Source organism: Peromyscus californicus, unplaced genomic scaffold (assembly GCF_007827085.1).
Source record: "Peromyscus californicus insignis strain IS unplaced genomic scaffold, ASM782708v3 Scaffold_19__1_contigs__length_69161282, whole genome shotgun sequence".
Taxonomy (NCBI): Eukaryota; Metazoa; Chordata; class Mammalia; order Rodentia; family Cricetidae; genus Peromyscus; species Peromyscus californicus.
In genome coordinates, this window is record NW_026294491.1 from 38,313,834 (window position 1) to 38,329,350 (window position 15,517).

Consider the following 15,517-nt stretch of genomic DNA (forward strand, 5'->3'; position numbering starts at 1 on the left):
GTTATCTTAAAGCTGGGGATGGTGACATATCTGTAGCACCAGCTGCCCAGGTGAAGGATGGGAAGTTTAAGGCCACCTGGGGATGTTATCCAGACACTGTCTGAAAACATCATCATCATCCAGCAGTAACAGCAATAAAAGATGGGGAGTATAACTTAATGGTAGTATGCTTGCTTGCCTGCCAACTGTGAAGCCCTAGGTTCAATCCTTAATGCTGCCCCTCCCCTCCAAAAATAATTATAGCCAAGCATGATGGTATATACCTGTAAATCCAGTATATGGAGGGGTTAAGGTAGGAGAACTGTGTGTTTGAGGCCAGACTGGGCTACATAACGATTCTCTGTCACAAACAATCAGGCCGTACTTTAATTATAAAATAATTAAGTCTTAAATTGATAAAAATGTACTAAATGGTTTTTTAGTAATCCGTGGTTTTTTGTTGTTGTTTTGTTTAAAAGACAGGGTCTCATGGATCCTGAACTTGCCTCAAACTTGCTGTGTAGCCAAGGATGACCTTAAACTTCTGATCTTGCTTCCACCTACTCAGTGTTGGGATTAGAGCCATGTGCTGTCATGCCTGGTGTATGTAATACTGGGGATAATGAACCAAGGATTTCATGCATGCTAGGCAAGCACTCTTTTTTTTTTTTTTCCGAGACAGTGTTTCTCTTTGTAGTTTTGGTACCTGTCCTGGAACTCACTCTGTAGACCAGGCTGGCCTTGAACTCACAGAGATCCTCTGGCTCTGCCTTCGGAGCACTGGGATTAAAGGCGTGTGCCACTGCCGCCCAGTTTAGGCAAGCACTCTTAACATTAGAGCTGTATCTTCAACCCCTAGAAGATTTTTGTGGTACATACCCATGATGGAGTTGAGAAAGCATGTCTAATACTATCAGTTCTAATTCCTCAATTTTTGTCCAGTTTCTTTGACCATAGTTGAGTATATAGTCTTTGATGTTTGCATCATCAACTTCCCCGTCACAAACATCTCCCCATTTCATGGTGTCTCTGGCAATTTGCCATTTTGAGTTGTTACTTTTAGGCCTCTTCTCCAATAGGTGTTTGCAAACAGGTAGTCAAGGTAATGGGCCTTGTAGGCACCTCCAAAAGAAGCCTTGTGTATTTGTATCACTCTGCAGTTCCCTCCAGAGCAGTGGTTCTCAACCTGTGGATTGAACCCCTCTTTCTGGCTTTGAATGACCCTTTCACAGACCATTGGAAAATATTTACATTACGATTCATAACAGTAACAAAATGGTAGCAATGAAAATAACTTTATGGTTGAGGTCACCACAACATGAGGAACTGTATTAAAGGGTTGCAGCATTAGTAAGATTGAGAACCACTGTTCTGGAGCTAGCTGAGGCCACCATTCTTCCCTCATGTCTATGATGATGGATTTCGACACTGTCTCTGTGGATGAGGGTGAAGAGCTCTGTGTACCATGTAGCTGTTACAGACCTTGTTTTCCTTGCATCTAGTCCTAAGGGACTAAAAACATTCCTGTGTATATTTTTAGATTGTGCCTGATGATTATGAAGGGATTTTTAGCTCTGTGATTGCTCATGAAGTCATATGTATATATATATCCATATATCTCTATGTATACTAAATATATATCTCTATATATATCTAAATATTTATGTATATATTTAACTGAAGTAAAACTCTTGAATGTTTTGAGCAGTTATAGTTACTAATAGAAATAGATATTAAAATAGCTAAGGAATGTAGAATGATAGAGTTATAAATCAAATCTACTTGAATTTATATTGACTTCTAGTCTAAGGAAACAAGATCACTACCAGATTTACAGATTCTGGAGGAAAATCAGGTTGCTTGTAGGAACATACACTCTATCTCTCACTGTGTGTATGAGATACACACACACACACACACACACACACACACACACAGAGTCTTGCTATGTAGAGACTAAGCTAACCTCCAACTTGTGATCTTCCTGCCTCTGCCTCTCAGTAATAATTATTGGGATTATAGGCATGAGTCACCAAGCCCAGTTAGCTCCCTTTTTCATAGATGAAAAACTTTAGCAAGTTCTTAGCAGCTTCCCCATTTGGAAAGTGGTTGTAATCGAGGGTGGCTGTGAGGTCTTATACTTGAGTGAATATGCCAAGTGCATTGTCAGAGAACAGAGTCCTTAAGCATTCCTTCCTTCCTTGTCTAGTCCTGTGTAAGACTTAGCTGATCTCCACAGTAACAATGGAAATGTGGAATATGGTTGCTACATTTTTTTTGTTTGTTTTCTGTAGATGAACAACTTTGTATTATGACATTTTAAAAGTATTTACCAATAAAGAAATGGTTCTTCTGTACACATGACTCATTTTAACAGTGATTGGGGTTGGATGTGGCTCTGTAAGTAGGTGCTTCTCTAGATTGTTGGAGACCCTAAGTTACACACCCAGTATCAAAGAGCAAAAAAACCAATGTGAGTGCAGTAACTAGTACTGCCCTCTTCCCCAACTGAAATGTTTTATAGCAAATCCACAGATACTTTTAATCACTGGCATAGGAATACAAAGCTAAAAAGTAATTATACTACACAAAAAATAGCATTATTTCTTGTAATAATGTCTTCTATTATTCTCTTTTCTGCTGGATTATTTCAATGGAATTAGTTGTTTTTTTAAGACCACAATCTTAGATCTCTGAAATAGGATAAAAAATATGTTTCGGGCTGGAGAGATGGCTCAGAGGTTAAGAGCACTGACTGCTCTTCCAGAGGTCCTGAGTTCAATTCCCAGCACCCACATGGTGGCTCACAGCCATCTATAATGAGATCTGGTGCCCTCTTCTGACGTGCAAGGATACATGGAGGCAGAATGTTGTATACATAACAAATAAATAAATTAAAAAAAAAATATATGTTTCAAGAAAATTGTTTATGATTATATGAAAAGCATATTTAGCCCGAGTGAGTCCTTGTTTTGGTCTACCACTGGTGAGTAAGTCATCCTCCCCTTAGTTCATGAATTGGTGTTCATTTGCATAGCATGACATCTCAGTACCTGTTTTCTTAGAGTGTAAGCTATTCTAAGGTGAGTCTAGTGTTTATGTCAGTTGCTAGACAGCCTAGAAAAGTAAGACTCATGGAGGCACCAAATCTGACACATTAATAATAGTGGGAAAGTTTTGAAACCTATTTCTAGAGAAGCTGCACATTACCAGGAATTGTAACTTATTTTCCCATATTTCTGTGTTTAACTGTGGAGTAGAGTGAGAGTTGCACACCTCAGTGTTGGCAAATAATGCGTAAGTCTTCCTTTGGCTAGGTAAGCTGAGATCTAGATCTGTAGTTTGCTTTAAGACAGTGAGCGATAACCACCATATTAGCCCTGGGCTTCAAGTGACAGTTACTAGTTTACGTGAATCATTCATTTGCACATTAAATGCATTTTATTTCAGGAGCTTTATACTTGAGTGAAAGGAAATTCAGAAAGACCATTGTTTAGGATAATAGTGTAAAGCTAAAAGAGATGATAATTCTTAGGTTTGATTTTGTTAGATGTGTACTAATTTAAGCTAAAAAAATTGGTGATCTTGAAAATTTGGTTTTTTTAGACATTAAAAGATATGCCTTTATTCTTCAAGAAATTTTTTAGGATTCGTGTTTACTGTGGGAGAACCTTAGGGTAAACATGTTTGCTCTTTGTAAGATCTTTCAGAACGGATGTGGGCAGAACTATCGCTAGAATGGCCGATTCTTCCTGCTTTCATTGCTGATGAGTTCTGCTAATGGACTTCATAAGTCATTGTATATTAGGGCTCCCTATTATAACATCTTTTTTTTTTTTTTTTTTTTTTGGTTTTTTCGAGACAGGGTTTCTCTGTGTAGCTTTGCGCCTTTCCTGGAACTCACTTGGTAGCCCAGGCTGGCCTCGAACTCACAGAGATCCGCCTGGCTCTGCCTCCCGAGTGCTGGGATTAAAGGCGTGCGCCACCACCGCCCGGCATAACATCTTTATTGTTCTAGGTTTCTTTTTTTTTTTTTTTTTTTTTTAAAAGATTTATTTATTATGTATACAGTTCTGCCTGAACATATCCCTGCAGGCCAGAAGAGGGCGCCAGATCTCACTACAGATGGTTGTGAGCCACCATGTGGTTGCTGGGAATTGAACTCAGGACCTTTGGAAGAACAAGCAGTGCTCTTAACCTCTGAGCCATCTCTCCAGCCCTGTTCTAGGTTTCTTAAGAAATAGCTAAAGAGTGAACAAGTTATTAAGCTGTTATTGATAGCTAATATGAAATAATGAAGGTTATTTTCATTAAGAAAATACACATTATACATAAAGATATATAATATATATATACATATATATGTTTGTGTATACATGTATATATATTAAAAGCCAAACTGCACACATTTGGGAATGTAAATCCCCTTTTATTCTTTCTAGTAATATAGCTTGTGATGGAAGATTTTATTGTCTCATTGCTGATATCTCCTACTTTTCTCCCAGTGAGTTCTTAGCAGAAGACAGTCAAGAGAAATTTTGGAGTTTTGTAGAAGCCAGTCAAAATATTGGATCATCAGATCATCACGGTAAAATTGAAGCAAATACTTGTTTGACTTTGTGGTCTGGGAAAATGTTCAAAAAAATGGTCTCCTTTGTATAGTATATGTAACATGACAGTTAATGGAAAATATTATTTTCTTTAATGACTAGAGTTGTCATGGTAGGACGATTGAAAACAGTGCGTGGGAAGCTATGCTCTGCCACTGAGCTATTCCCAAACCCCTACTGACTTAAACCAATACGTTTCTATTGTCCTTTTCAAGAAACGAAAATCAGCCTGCTTTGTGACCAGGCTGATTACACAGTCCTATTGCTTCAACCTCTTGAATACTTGGGGCTGTTGGCAGACACCACAAATCATTATTTTTGTGTGTGTGCAGTTTGTAACTTTGACTGCAAATAATGCCTTTCTTCCCATTGCTTTTGCTCTGTTGTGCTCTTTTATTAATGTGCTTTGGGACTACTTAGTGGAAGTACATTTTATTTTAGATCATTCAGTATTAACTTTATGTGTTTCATTGATTCTCTCTTCCTTTTGTTATGAACTAATTATACAGCTCATCTATTTGTATTAAGTGTGTTATCATTAAATTAGTGCCACCTAGTATGTTTTCCATTATGTCTACTGGCCACTGAATACTTGAGTGTCAAGATGTCAAATTAAGATGTATATTGTATCGCTCAGTTGTAGTTTATGGATGGTGTGCTTTCTTGAACATTTTCTAACATAAAAGATGTTAAATAGGTTGTAGACATTGCTAGTCAAAGATGCTAATAGAGGAGTGTAGTGATAGCCATCTAGCCAATGATGTTCTGGTCAGGGATGCAGCACATACATGAGAGTGGTGCCAGAAGATGCCACCCAGTGACCTTAGTTGTCATAATGTGTGGAAGTGTACTTTCTTGATTACACAGTGACAAAGCATCTATACGTTGTAGTCATTGTGTAAGTTAGAGTGAACAAGAATGGTTTATAACAGATTATTTCACAGAGCTGGAGACATGGCTCAGTGGTTAAGAGTGTGTATGCTTTTCAGGTGACCTGAGTTCAATTCCCAGCTCCCATATCCAGCAGTTCACAACTGCCTGTAACTCTAGCTCCAAGGGAATCTGATGCCTCTGGCTCTGAGGGCAGTCATGTGTATGTACCAGCACACAGACAAACACATAATTAAAAATAATAAATCTTAAAGAATTTTATGATTTCATGTAATAAATTTATCAATATGGTTTTAAAATAAAACCTCAAGTCTTAACATTTAAAATGAAATTTCAATATAAATGATACATATTCTTGGTTAATGTTACAAGGATGTGAATTATTAGAAGTGATTATAAAAGTATGCCAAATATTTTATTATTCATAGTTCTGCTATCTAAAGATTGGCATTATTAATTTCTGGGACCATTTTGAGGTATTTCTTCCTGTTTTCTTTTTCCATGTAAGATGATGCTAATGTGATATGGAACCTTTCATATTCTGTTTTTAAAAGTATAAATATTAGGACTAGGGAAATAACTCAGAGGATAAAGCACACCATGTGTAAGCGGGAGGGCCAGCATTAGATCACAGACCATTTAAAAGCTAGGCAGATGTGATAGCCACTGTCAACTGAGCACTCAGGAGCCAGAGAGAGGGGATACCTGGATCAGGCTGGCGGGTAGACTAGCTGCAATTGGCAGGCTCCGGGCTCAGTGAGAGAGCTTGCCTCAACAAGAGACTGAGATCAAGGAAGACGCTTGGTATAATGGGTCTGCATACACATGTAGTCATGTTCATGTCCACTTGACACAAGTGTGTTCACACATATACATGAGTATACACCACACATGCCAAAGTTAATATTTTTCCTATTGAAGATTTTATTTTTTGAATGACTCATATAACTCATGCTGTAGTCAAAACTAAATAAAAAGTTGGATACTCTTCCCTGTCTCTATTTCTTGTATTTTATTTTATTTTTTTGCTTGCTTTTAAAAACCATTTAACATTTATTCCGTAATGGTTTTTTTGACCACACACACACACACACACACACACACACACACACACACACACATTTATATCACAGTCTTTGGCAAAAATGACTGCTATGTTTTGTAATTTTGCTTTTCATTTATTAGAGGATTTATTCATACTAGTACACAGATGTCTTTTCCTTCTAAATATTATGGTACTATCAATGTTCTTTAATATCTGTTGTACTCCTTAGTGTTTTATTTAGTTATTTGAGTAGAGAGCACAATCTAGGTTCTGAGAGTACAAAGATATAAATCATTGCCTCTTTCTGTGGGTGCCCAAAGTCAGTAAATAAGTACTTTAATAAATGATGTGCCAGACAAATATTCTTGGACCCAAGCAGTGATATAATTGGTCTGTGGAAGCATAGAATAGAGAGGAAGTCTCCTTTCCTAAGTGACTGATTTCATAGCTGAATTCTTCCAGGAGTAAGTCATCCTGGCAAGTAGGAAAGTAGCAGTCCAGGCAAGCGGAGTAGTTCAGAGGAAGGAAAGAAGTGTCTATCTGTATTGTGGACCTCAGGTAATTTTAGTCACTTGAGATGGGAGCAGTTTGTCATCTGTGTTTGTTCTGTGCTTTATAAACTGTCTTGTTTGGTTATTTGCAGTCATGCGATTGTTCTGGTTAATGTGCTTCTTTGACAGATACTGATCATTCCTATTATGATGCGATATTGGAAGCTGCGTTTCAGTTTCTGTCTCCTTTGCAGCAGAATTTGTTGAAATTTTGTCTCTCTCTTCGTTCCTACTCGGCCTCAATTCAAGCCTTCCAACAGGTAACAAGACATCATTGTATCCAGCAGACAGTGTTTTGTAGGGGGTGTGACATGGTGATTCAGTTGATTGTAGTTCTCTTGGGATTGACTCACAGTTACCATTTTCTTCATCTGACATTTTCTGGGATTTATGATTTATTTTTAAATAATGAACAAAACTGATGTTTTTCAATCATTAAAGTCTTTAAATTGCAGGTGTTCCTCTCTGTCTCTGGTTTTGGAGATGGAACACAGGGCCTTGGACATGCTAGGCAAATAAGTAAATCCAACTACTGAGCACCTCTCCTTACCAATCACAGATATATAACTTTTCATTTTTCTTGCACCGGGGTTGGATTTGGATGTGGAAATTTTTAAGGAATGATGTACATTTACTTTCATGTGAGAAATGAAAAGAATATTGTCACAGGAAAAGTGACAGCCAGATGCTATTATGCAACACAGTCTGGAAGATGTAATCTTGCTAAACCAGTGAACCTGAATCTGATCACAACCTTTGGATTTAAAAGCAGGAGACACAAGAAACAGGAAGTGTCAGGCAACACCAAGGGAATGTTTAGAGAAGCATTTTAGTAAAGTGATCTGGGATCTTCTGTGGATAAATGGAAAGGAAAAAGAAAAAGAGGAGCATAGCAACATCAAGAAGCCTTCAGAATGTCACTGCAGGGGTCTCGTTTGGATTTTGAAAGGGGAACACAAGAGAGAATCAGATGTGTATATATCAGTTAGACATTTGTATGAAAGAAATGTTAATTTAAAAACCATCCTGTACTATAAAACAGAGCAGATACAGAAAACCACCCACAACAGATGACTCATACGACAGGTTACTGTGAAGTGAGCACCTTTGTAACCTTCACCAGGCTAAGCAGCGATTTTCACTTACTGTCTTGGAAGTCCTCCATGTGCTGTCTCTGTCATAGCTGCAGTTTGTCCTCCCAAAGAAGCCATGCTGCCACTTCTTGTCCCAATCACCCCCTGTAGTTTTGTTTTTAAATTATTTTATTGCCCAAGAGTGCGTCTGCACCCAATAGAGTTTAAATTTTGTCCTGTGTTAGAAAATTTTAATATTTTGTGAGAGGGTCTCTTGATTGTTTTTGTTGTTATTTGGTCTGTTTTTTTGAAATAGCTTTAGTCTTTGTAGCACAGGCTACCTTTGAATTCTCAGTCCTCCTCCAGCCTCCCAAGTGTTGGGATTATAGGTGTTATTGCTAACCCAGCTCCTCTTTTCTTTTCCTGGTGTATCCCATGGACTGCATCATACTTCTCATGCACTCAGTTTTGTTATCACACATTTATGTGCAGACTAGCTTGTTCCTCTATCTCCTGTTTCCTTTAACCAGGTAGCTGGGTCTAGAGACTCAATCAGAATTCCATTGCTTTCCTTAGACACGTCTATAGGTAATGTTCTAGTCACTCATCAGGACTGAAATGTCTGTTTGCTTTTCTTTTTCTCTTTTCCTCCTTTCCTCAGACTCTTGCCCTCCTCCTTTCCTTTCTTCTTCCTTCCCCTCTGTTTCTTTCTAATTCCTAAATTTTTTATTTAAACATTTTTCATATAATTGATCATATTCTCTTTCCACTCTCCCAATTCCTCCCAGATCCCCCAAGTTCCCTACCCACCCAACTTCATGTTCTCTCTCTCTCAAAAAAGAAACAAATAAAAAAGGAAAAACAACAAGCCACCCACTACACAAAAAATAGAAAATCAAACTATAAAAGAGAATTCAGTTATGACAAAATATTAAAACAAACAAAAATCCAACAAAAAACCCATGGAGTTCGTTTTGTGTTGGCCAACTACTCCTGGGCATGGGACTTGCTCTGGAGTATGGAAATATACCCAGTGATACCCCACTGGAGAAAGATGATTATCCCATTCCCAGCAGATAATCAGTTGCAAATAGATTCTTGGTTAGGGTGGGACTTTGTGTACACATCCCCTTCTTAGTGCTGGGATTTTGTCTGCTTTGAACCTGTGCAGGTCTTATGCATGATGTTACAATCTCTGGGTTCTTATGCTTATCAGTCTGGAAGACCCTGTTTCCTTGGTGTTATCCACCACCTCTGCCTCTTCTTCCACATAGATCCTTGAGCCTTGAGGGGAGGGGTTTGGTAAAGACACCCCATTTAGAGCTGAGTGCTCCGAAGTCTCTCACTCTGCACATTGTCCAGTTGTGGATCTCGTTGTTAGTTATCATCAACTGCAAGAAGAAGCTTCTGATGAGGATTGAGTGAGTGATACTCTGCCCTATGGTTATAGCAATATGTCATGAGAAGTAATTTTATTGCTATGTTCCTTTAGTGGAATAGTAGTATGTTTTCTCCTAGGCCCATGACCTACCAATTTAGTCTCAGGTTCTGGCCACTTTAGCATTGTCTTGTATGGGTTTCATCTCATCAGTGGACCTTTAATCCAATCAAAAAATGGTTGGTTAATCCATAATACTTTTCACTATTACATCAGTATATTTTGTGGCCAGGTCTTTGTTGGAGATTACAGGGTTTGTTGCTTGGTGAAATTGATGATTTATTTTCTCCTCCAGTAGCATGCAAAGTACCTTCATCATCGTGAACACTAGTCAGTAAGGGTGAAGCTCCTAGTTCAATTTCTTCCTGTTTGATGACTTAAGTAAGTTGTGTCTTCAGCAGTAGGGCCTTACCGTCAGGTTATGGAGCGTAACCAATAACCTTGGTGTGATGTTGCGTCAGGGGTGTCTATGGCACCCCTTTGGCCAACAACTCAATAAGATGTAACCCATTCCTGGCACTGGAGGTTCTACTTGGTGGCATAAGGTGTCTAGTTGGCACATGTCTCCCTCATTATATGGCGACTTCACTTACATTTCTTTCATATATATTTTAGGAAGTTTTACAATAGTGGGTTTCCATATGGCTTTACAAAAGACCTTTAGTGTTAGTTGTCCCTCCCTGTTTTTCCTCCTTTACCCTGCCCTTCCATTCCCCTCCTCATTTAATCCTCCTATTCTGATTTCCCTTTATAACTCTATATTCTGTTTCCTGTTCCTTAGAAGATCTGCATCTCCCTGCTGGTCCCTCAGTAGTTACCTCATTTCTGTGGTTATTAGGATTGAAACATACATACCTAAAGCTTGAAAGCTAATGTCCACATAAAAGAGAAAATCTGCATTATTTGTCTTTTGGGGCCTGGGTTACCTCACTCAGGATGATGCTTCTAGCTCTATCCATTTACCTGCGAATTTCCTAATTTGATTTTTCTTAACAGCTGAATGATATTCTATTGTGTAAATGTACTACATTTTCATTATCCAGTGATCAGTTGATGGACTGTTTTTAATTTCTGGCTATTATGAATAGAGCAGCAATGAACATGCATGAGTGTAGATGTAACCAACCGTCTTATTAAATAAGAAACATAGAACCAATGCAAAGAAGAAAGCCAAGAGATCAGAGCTAAGAGCCTTACCCTTCCTGCTGAAGTTAGCCTCTTTAGCCAAGAGACCTCTCCGAAAGAGACCTACTTCCTGTCTGTTTGTTTTATATAGACTTTCTGTTCTGCCTTCTCATTGGTTGTAAACCCAAACACATGACTGCCTTGTCACTGCCTGTATGTACAGCCCTCCAGGTCTTCTATGGTAGTGAGATTAAAGGCGTGTGTCTCCAATGCTGGCTGTATCCTTGAACACACAGAGATCTACCTAGCTCTGCCTACCAAGTGCTGGGATTAAAGGCGTGCACCACCAACGCCCAGCTTTTGCTATGGCTCTAATAGCTCTGACCCTGGGCAACTTTATTTATTAACATACAATTAAAATCACATTTCAGTACAAATAAAATAGCACCATACATGAGCATATTTATTTCTTAGTAGAATGTAGAGTCCTTTGGGTATATTCCCAAGTGGTATAGCTTGATCTTGAGGTGATTTTCCAGCTTCCTGTGGAACTGCCACACTGATTTCCGTAGTGGCTGTACCAAGTTACACTTCTACCAGTAAAGGATGAATATTGCCCTTTATCTGCACCTTCACCAGTATGTGCTGTCATTTGTTTTATTGATTATGGCCATTCTGACGATTTTATTTGTATTTCCCTGATGACTAAGGATGTTGAACATTATTTTAGAGTTTCTCAACATATGTGTTTCAACTTTTGTCAACTGTTTAGTTCCATATCTCCATTGTTTTTGTTTTTGTTTTTTTGAGACAGGGTCTCTTTATGTAGCTCTGGCTGTCCTGGAACTCACTATGTAGACTAGCCCAGTCTTGAACTGACAGAAATCCACCTGCCTCTGCCTCCTGAGTGCTAGGATTAAAGGTGTGCACCACTTTGCTGGCTTTGTATCCCATTATTGAATTGGATTATTTTTTTCTTGATGTTCAGTCTTTCTAGACCTTTATACATTCTAGATACTACTCTATCAGATATGAACTTGGTAAAGATTTTTTTCCCATTCTATAGGCTGCCACTTTACTCTCATTTAAAGGTGTCCCTTGTCAATGCCTTAAAGTTTTTACTAACAAGTCTATCACTGCTTGGTTAGAGTTACCCCAAGATATGTTGCTTTTTCTTTTTCTTCTTTTTCTTTTTCTTCTTCTTTTCTTTTCCTTTCTTTTCTTGTTTTTGGTGAGCAATAGTGAATGGTACTGCTTCCCTGATGTCTTTCTCAGTACATTTGTCTATAGGAAAGCTAGTGATTTTTGTGTGTTCATTTTTATGTCTTACTATTTTGCTGAAGATGTTTATCAGCTGTAGAAGTTTCCTGGTGGAATCTTTAGGGTCTTTTATGTATAAAATCGTATCATCTGTAAGTCAGGGCACTTTGACTTTTTCTGTTTGTATCCTCTTATCTCCTTCAGTTGTCGTTGCTCTAGCTAAGCTGAGACTTCATGTACCATACTGAATAGATGTGGAGAGTGGACATCCTCGTCTTATTCTTGATTTTAGTAGAAATGCTTTGAGTTTCTCTGTTTAGGATGATGTTGGCTGTGGGCTTCCAGTAAGTTGCCTTTGTTATGTTGAGGTATGTCCCTTGTGTCCCTGATCTCTCCAGGACTTTTATATGAAGGGATATTGGATTTTGTCAAAGGCCCTTTCTGCTTCTGATGAGATAATCATGTAGTTTTTGTCTTTCAGTCTGTTTGTGTGATCAATTTCTCTTATTGACTTGTGTATCTCTGAGATGAAGCCAACTTGATTATGGTAGATAATCCATTTGATGTGTTCTTGAATTCAGTTTGCAAGTATTTTATTGAGAATTTTTGCATCTTTGTTCTTTAGGGATTTTAATCTGTACTTGTTCTCTTTTTGTTGTGTCATTGTGTGGTTTTGGTATCAGTGTAATAGTGGTTTTATAAGAAGAATTAGGAAATGTTCCTTCAGTTTCTATTTTGTGGAATAGTTTGAGGAGTATTGGAATTAATTCTTTTTTGAAATTCTGGTAGAATTCAATCCCTAATCTGTCTGGCCCTGGGCTTTTTTAATTTAGGAAACTTTTACTTTTCCACTAGGGGCTATGGGTCTCTTAAAATTGTTCATTTCATCTTAATTTAACTTGTGGTAGGTTATAAATATCAAGAAATTCATTAAGCTTTTTTTTTTTTTTTTTTTAGGATTTCCTGTTTGTTGGAATATAGAATCTTATTGATTTTCTTAAAGAATGAACTCTTCATTTTACTGATTCTTTGTATTTTTTGGTTGTTTCTATTTCATTTATTTTAGCCCTGATTTTGATTATTTCTTCCCATCTACTCTTGGGTATTTCTTTTTTGTTTTTCTGGAGCTTTTTATATCTGTTGGAAATTGCTTTATGTCCTAATACGGGGCCAATTTTGGGAATGTTCCATGGGCTGCTGAGAAGAAAGTATATTCTTCCGTATTTGAGTGGAATGCTCTGTAGATGCCTGTTAGACCCATTTGATGTATGTTATTTATCTTCAGCCTTTCTGTTTTTTGTGTGGATGATCTGTCTATTGACAAGATGTGGGTTAAAGTCACCCACTATCTGTCAAAGGGTCATTATGTGGTTTAAGCTGTTGTGGTGTTTCTTTTATGAACTTGGGTGGCCTTGTGTTTGGTGCCTAGATGTTTAGAATGGTAATACCCTTCTACCGTATCTTTTCTTTAATGAGCATGTATTGTCCTTTCTATCTCTTCTGATTAGTTTTGGTTTGAAGTCTGTTTTGTCAGATATTATGATAGTTACACCTGTTTGCTTCTTGGTTCCATTTGCTTGAATACCTTTTCCATCTTTCCCCCTGATTTGATGTCTATTCTTTTTTCTTTTTCTTTCTGAGACAGGGTTTCTCTGTGTAGCCTAGGCTATCCTGGAACTTGCTTTGTAGTCCATAGACTGGGCTTGAACTCAGAGATCTGTCTGCCTCTGCCATCCGAGTGCTAGGATTAAAGGCATGTGCCATCACTGCCCGGCTTGATGTCTATTTTTGATGGTGAGGTATGTTTCTTGGGTGCAACAGAAAGATGGAACCTGTTTTCTAATCCAGTCTTGTCACTTTGTGTATTTTTATCGGAGACTTGAGACCATTGACTATGGGGGTGTTTGTAAACAGCAGGGCCGGCAGAGTAATGATCCATGGAGATCTGGCTCAGTACGACTCAGTATCTGGGGTTGGGTCCTAGAGCCTGATACCAGGCGGTTTATTTTTAGGCACAGTTTAGCACAGTACAATTTTGGGAAAAAAAAAAGTTTCCTGATGGCAATGAACTCAATCCCATGTGCATAATAAAGCTTAAGTCCTGACTGCATTGAAACTCTTTGCAAAGTACATGTGACCCCTTCTATAAAGATGAGTTCTATAGCTTGAGGGTCTGGGGAGAATCTGGGGGTGGTCTTGGTCATGCAGATAGTGCAGAGGTCACGAAGCTATAAAGTATATGTGACATCTCCCATAAGGGTGAGCTCTATTGACTGAGAAACAATGCTCAAGATAAAGATCTCGGGAGAATGACTGAGAAAAGCACGAGTCTAAGGTAGTCAAGGCTGTTAATCACATCCATTCACAGCCTTCTGCGTGGAAGACAGGTTATGTAGCTAGAGTTTTCCTGCCTTGCCCACAGTCAGGACAAATCTTTGTCACCCGCCAGTCCCACAGCCGCTCAGACCCAACCAAGTAAACACAGAGACTTATATTGCTTATAAACTGTATGGCCGTGGCAGGCTTCTTGTTATCTACTTATAAACTGTATGGCTGTGGCAGACTTCTTGTTATCTACTTCTTCTATCTTGAATTAACCCATTTCTATTAATCTATAAGTTGCCACGTGGTTTGTGGCTTACCGGCATCTTCACATGCTGTTTGTCATCATGGCGGCTGGCAGTGTCTCTGACTCAGCCTTCCACTTCCCAGCTTTATTCTTCTCCTTGTCCCGCCTATGCTTCCTGCCTGGCCACTGGCCAATCAGTGATTTATTTATTGACCAATCAGCAACACACTTGACATACAGACCATCTCACAGCAGAGAATGACTGAGAAAAGCATGAGTCTAAGGTAGTCAGGCTGTTAATTACATCCATTCACAGCCTTCTGCGTGGAAGACAGGTTATGTATCTCCTTTGAAGATGAACCCTGATGATTGACATTCCTGGTTTCCCTAATGCTTATCTGTGAGCACAAGGACCTTGTACAATCAATTTATTGATACTGAGAGTTTATAAATGAGGAATGTTTATTGATTCCATTTGTTTTGTTGTTATAGTGTAGCCCCACCCCCTTGATTTAATGTTCTGGGATTATTTATTCCTTGTGTCTTCTTCAGTGTGTTTAGCCTCTTTAGACTGACCCTTTCTTTCTAGTGCCTTTTGTAGAACTGATAAACATTACTTAAAATTGTTTTATTGTGGAATGTGTTTCTTTCTTCATAGATTGTGATTGATAGTTTTCCTGGGTATAGTAGTCTGGGCTAGCATGTGAGAGGTTGCCTACAGAGTTGTGGGTGATTTTACTTCAGAAGGTCACACAGGAAAGTCTTTAACATCAGGGATGATGGCTTCCCCATAACTGCATAGATGAGATCTCCTACCCCCAATCTTCCCTACTCTATCCTCTCCCAAAGTCATGTGCAGTTAGGGCTGAGCTGTATACAAAAGGTGGTAGGGAGTGGCTGAATACTCTGGTAAGGGTCTCAGGAACCTCCCCACACGTCTGTGACGGGGTGTAAACAGTCAATGCAGCTGGGATGA

At 38.6% G+C, this 15,517-nt stretch overlaps 1 protein-coding gene across 2 annotated transcripts in view; it reads left to right on the plus strand.

The window, feature by feature from the left end:
- Uggt1 (UDP-glucose glycoprotein glucosyltransferase 1) overlaps window positions 1-15,517 on the plus strand; it is a 138,740-nt gene that overhangs the window by 9,787 nt on the left and 113,436 nt on the right. For both annotated transcript variants that reach the window (XR_008219918.1, XM_052745175.1), the window contains exons 3-4: window positions 4,485-4,567; window positions 7,206-7,336. Coding sequence is in view for 1 of the 2 variants with exons in the window: in XM_052745175.1 (XP_052601135.1) it covers window positions 4,485-4,567; window positions 7,206-7,336 (214 nt within the window). In the remaining variant the exon portion in view is untranslated. The remainder of the gene's footprint in view (window positions 1-4,484; window positions 4,568-7,205; window positions 7,337-15,517) is intronic.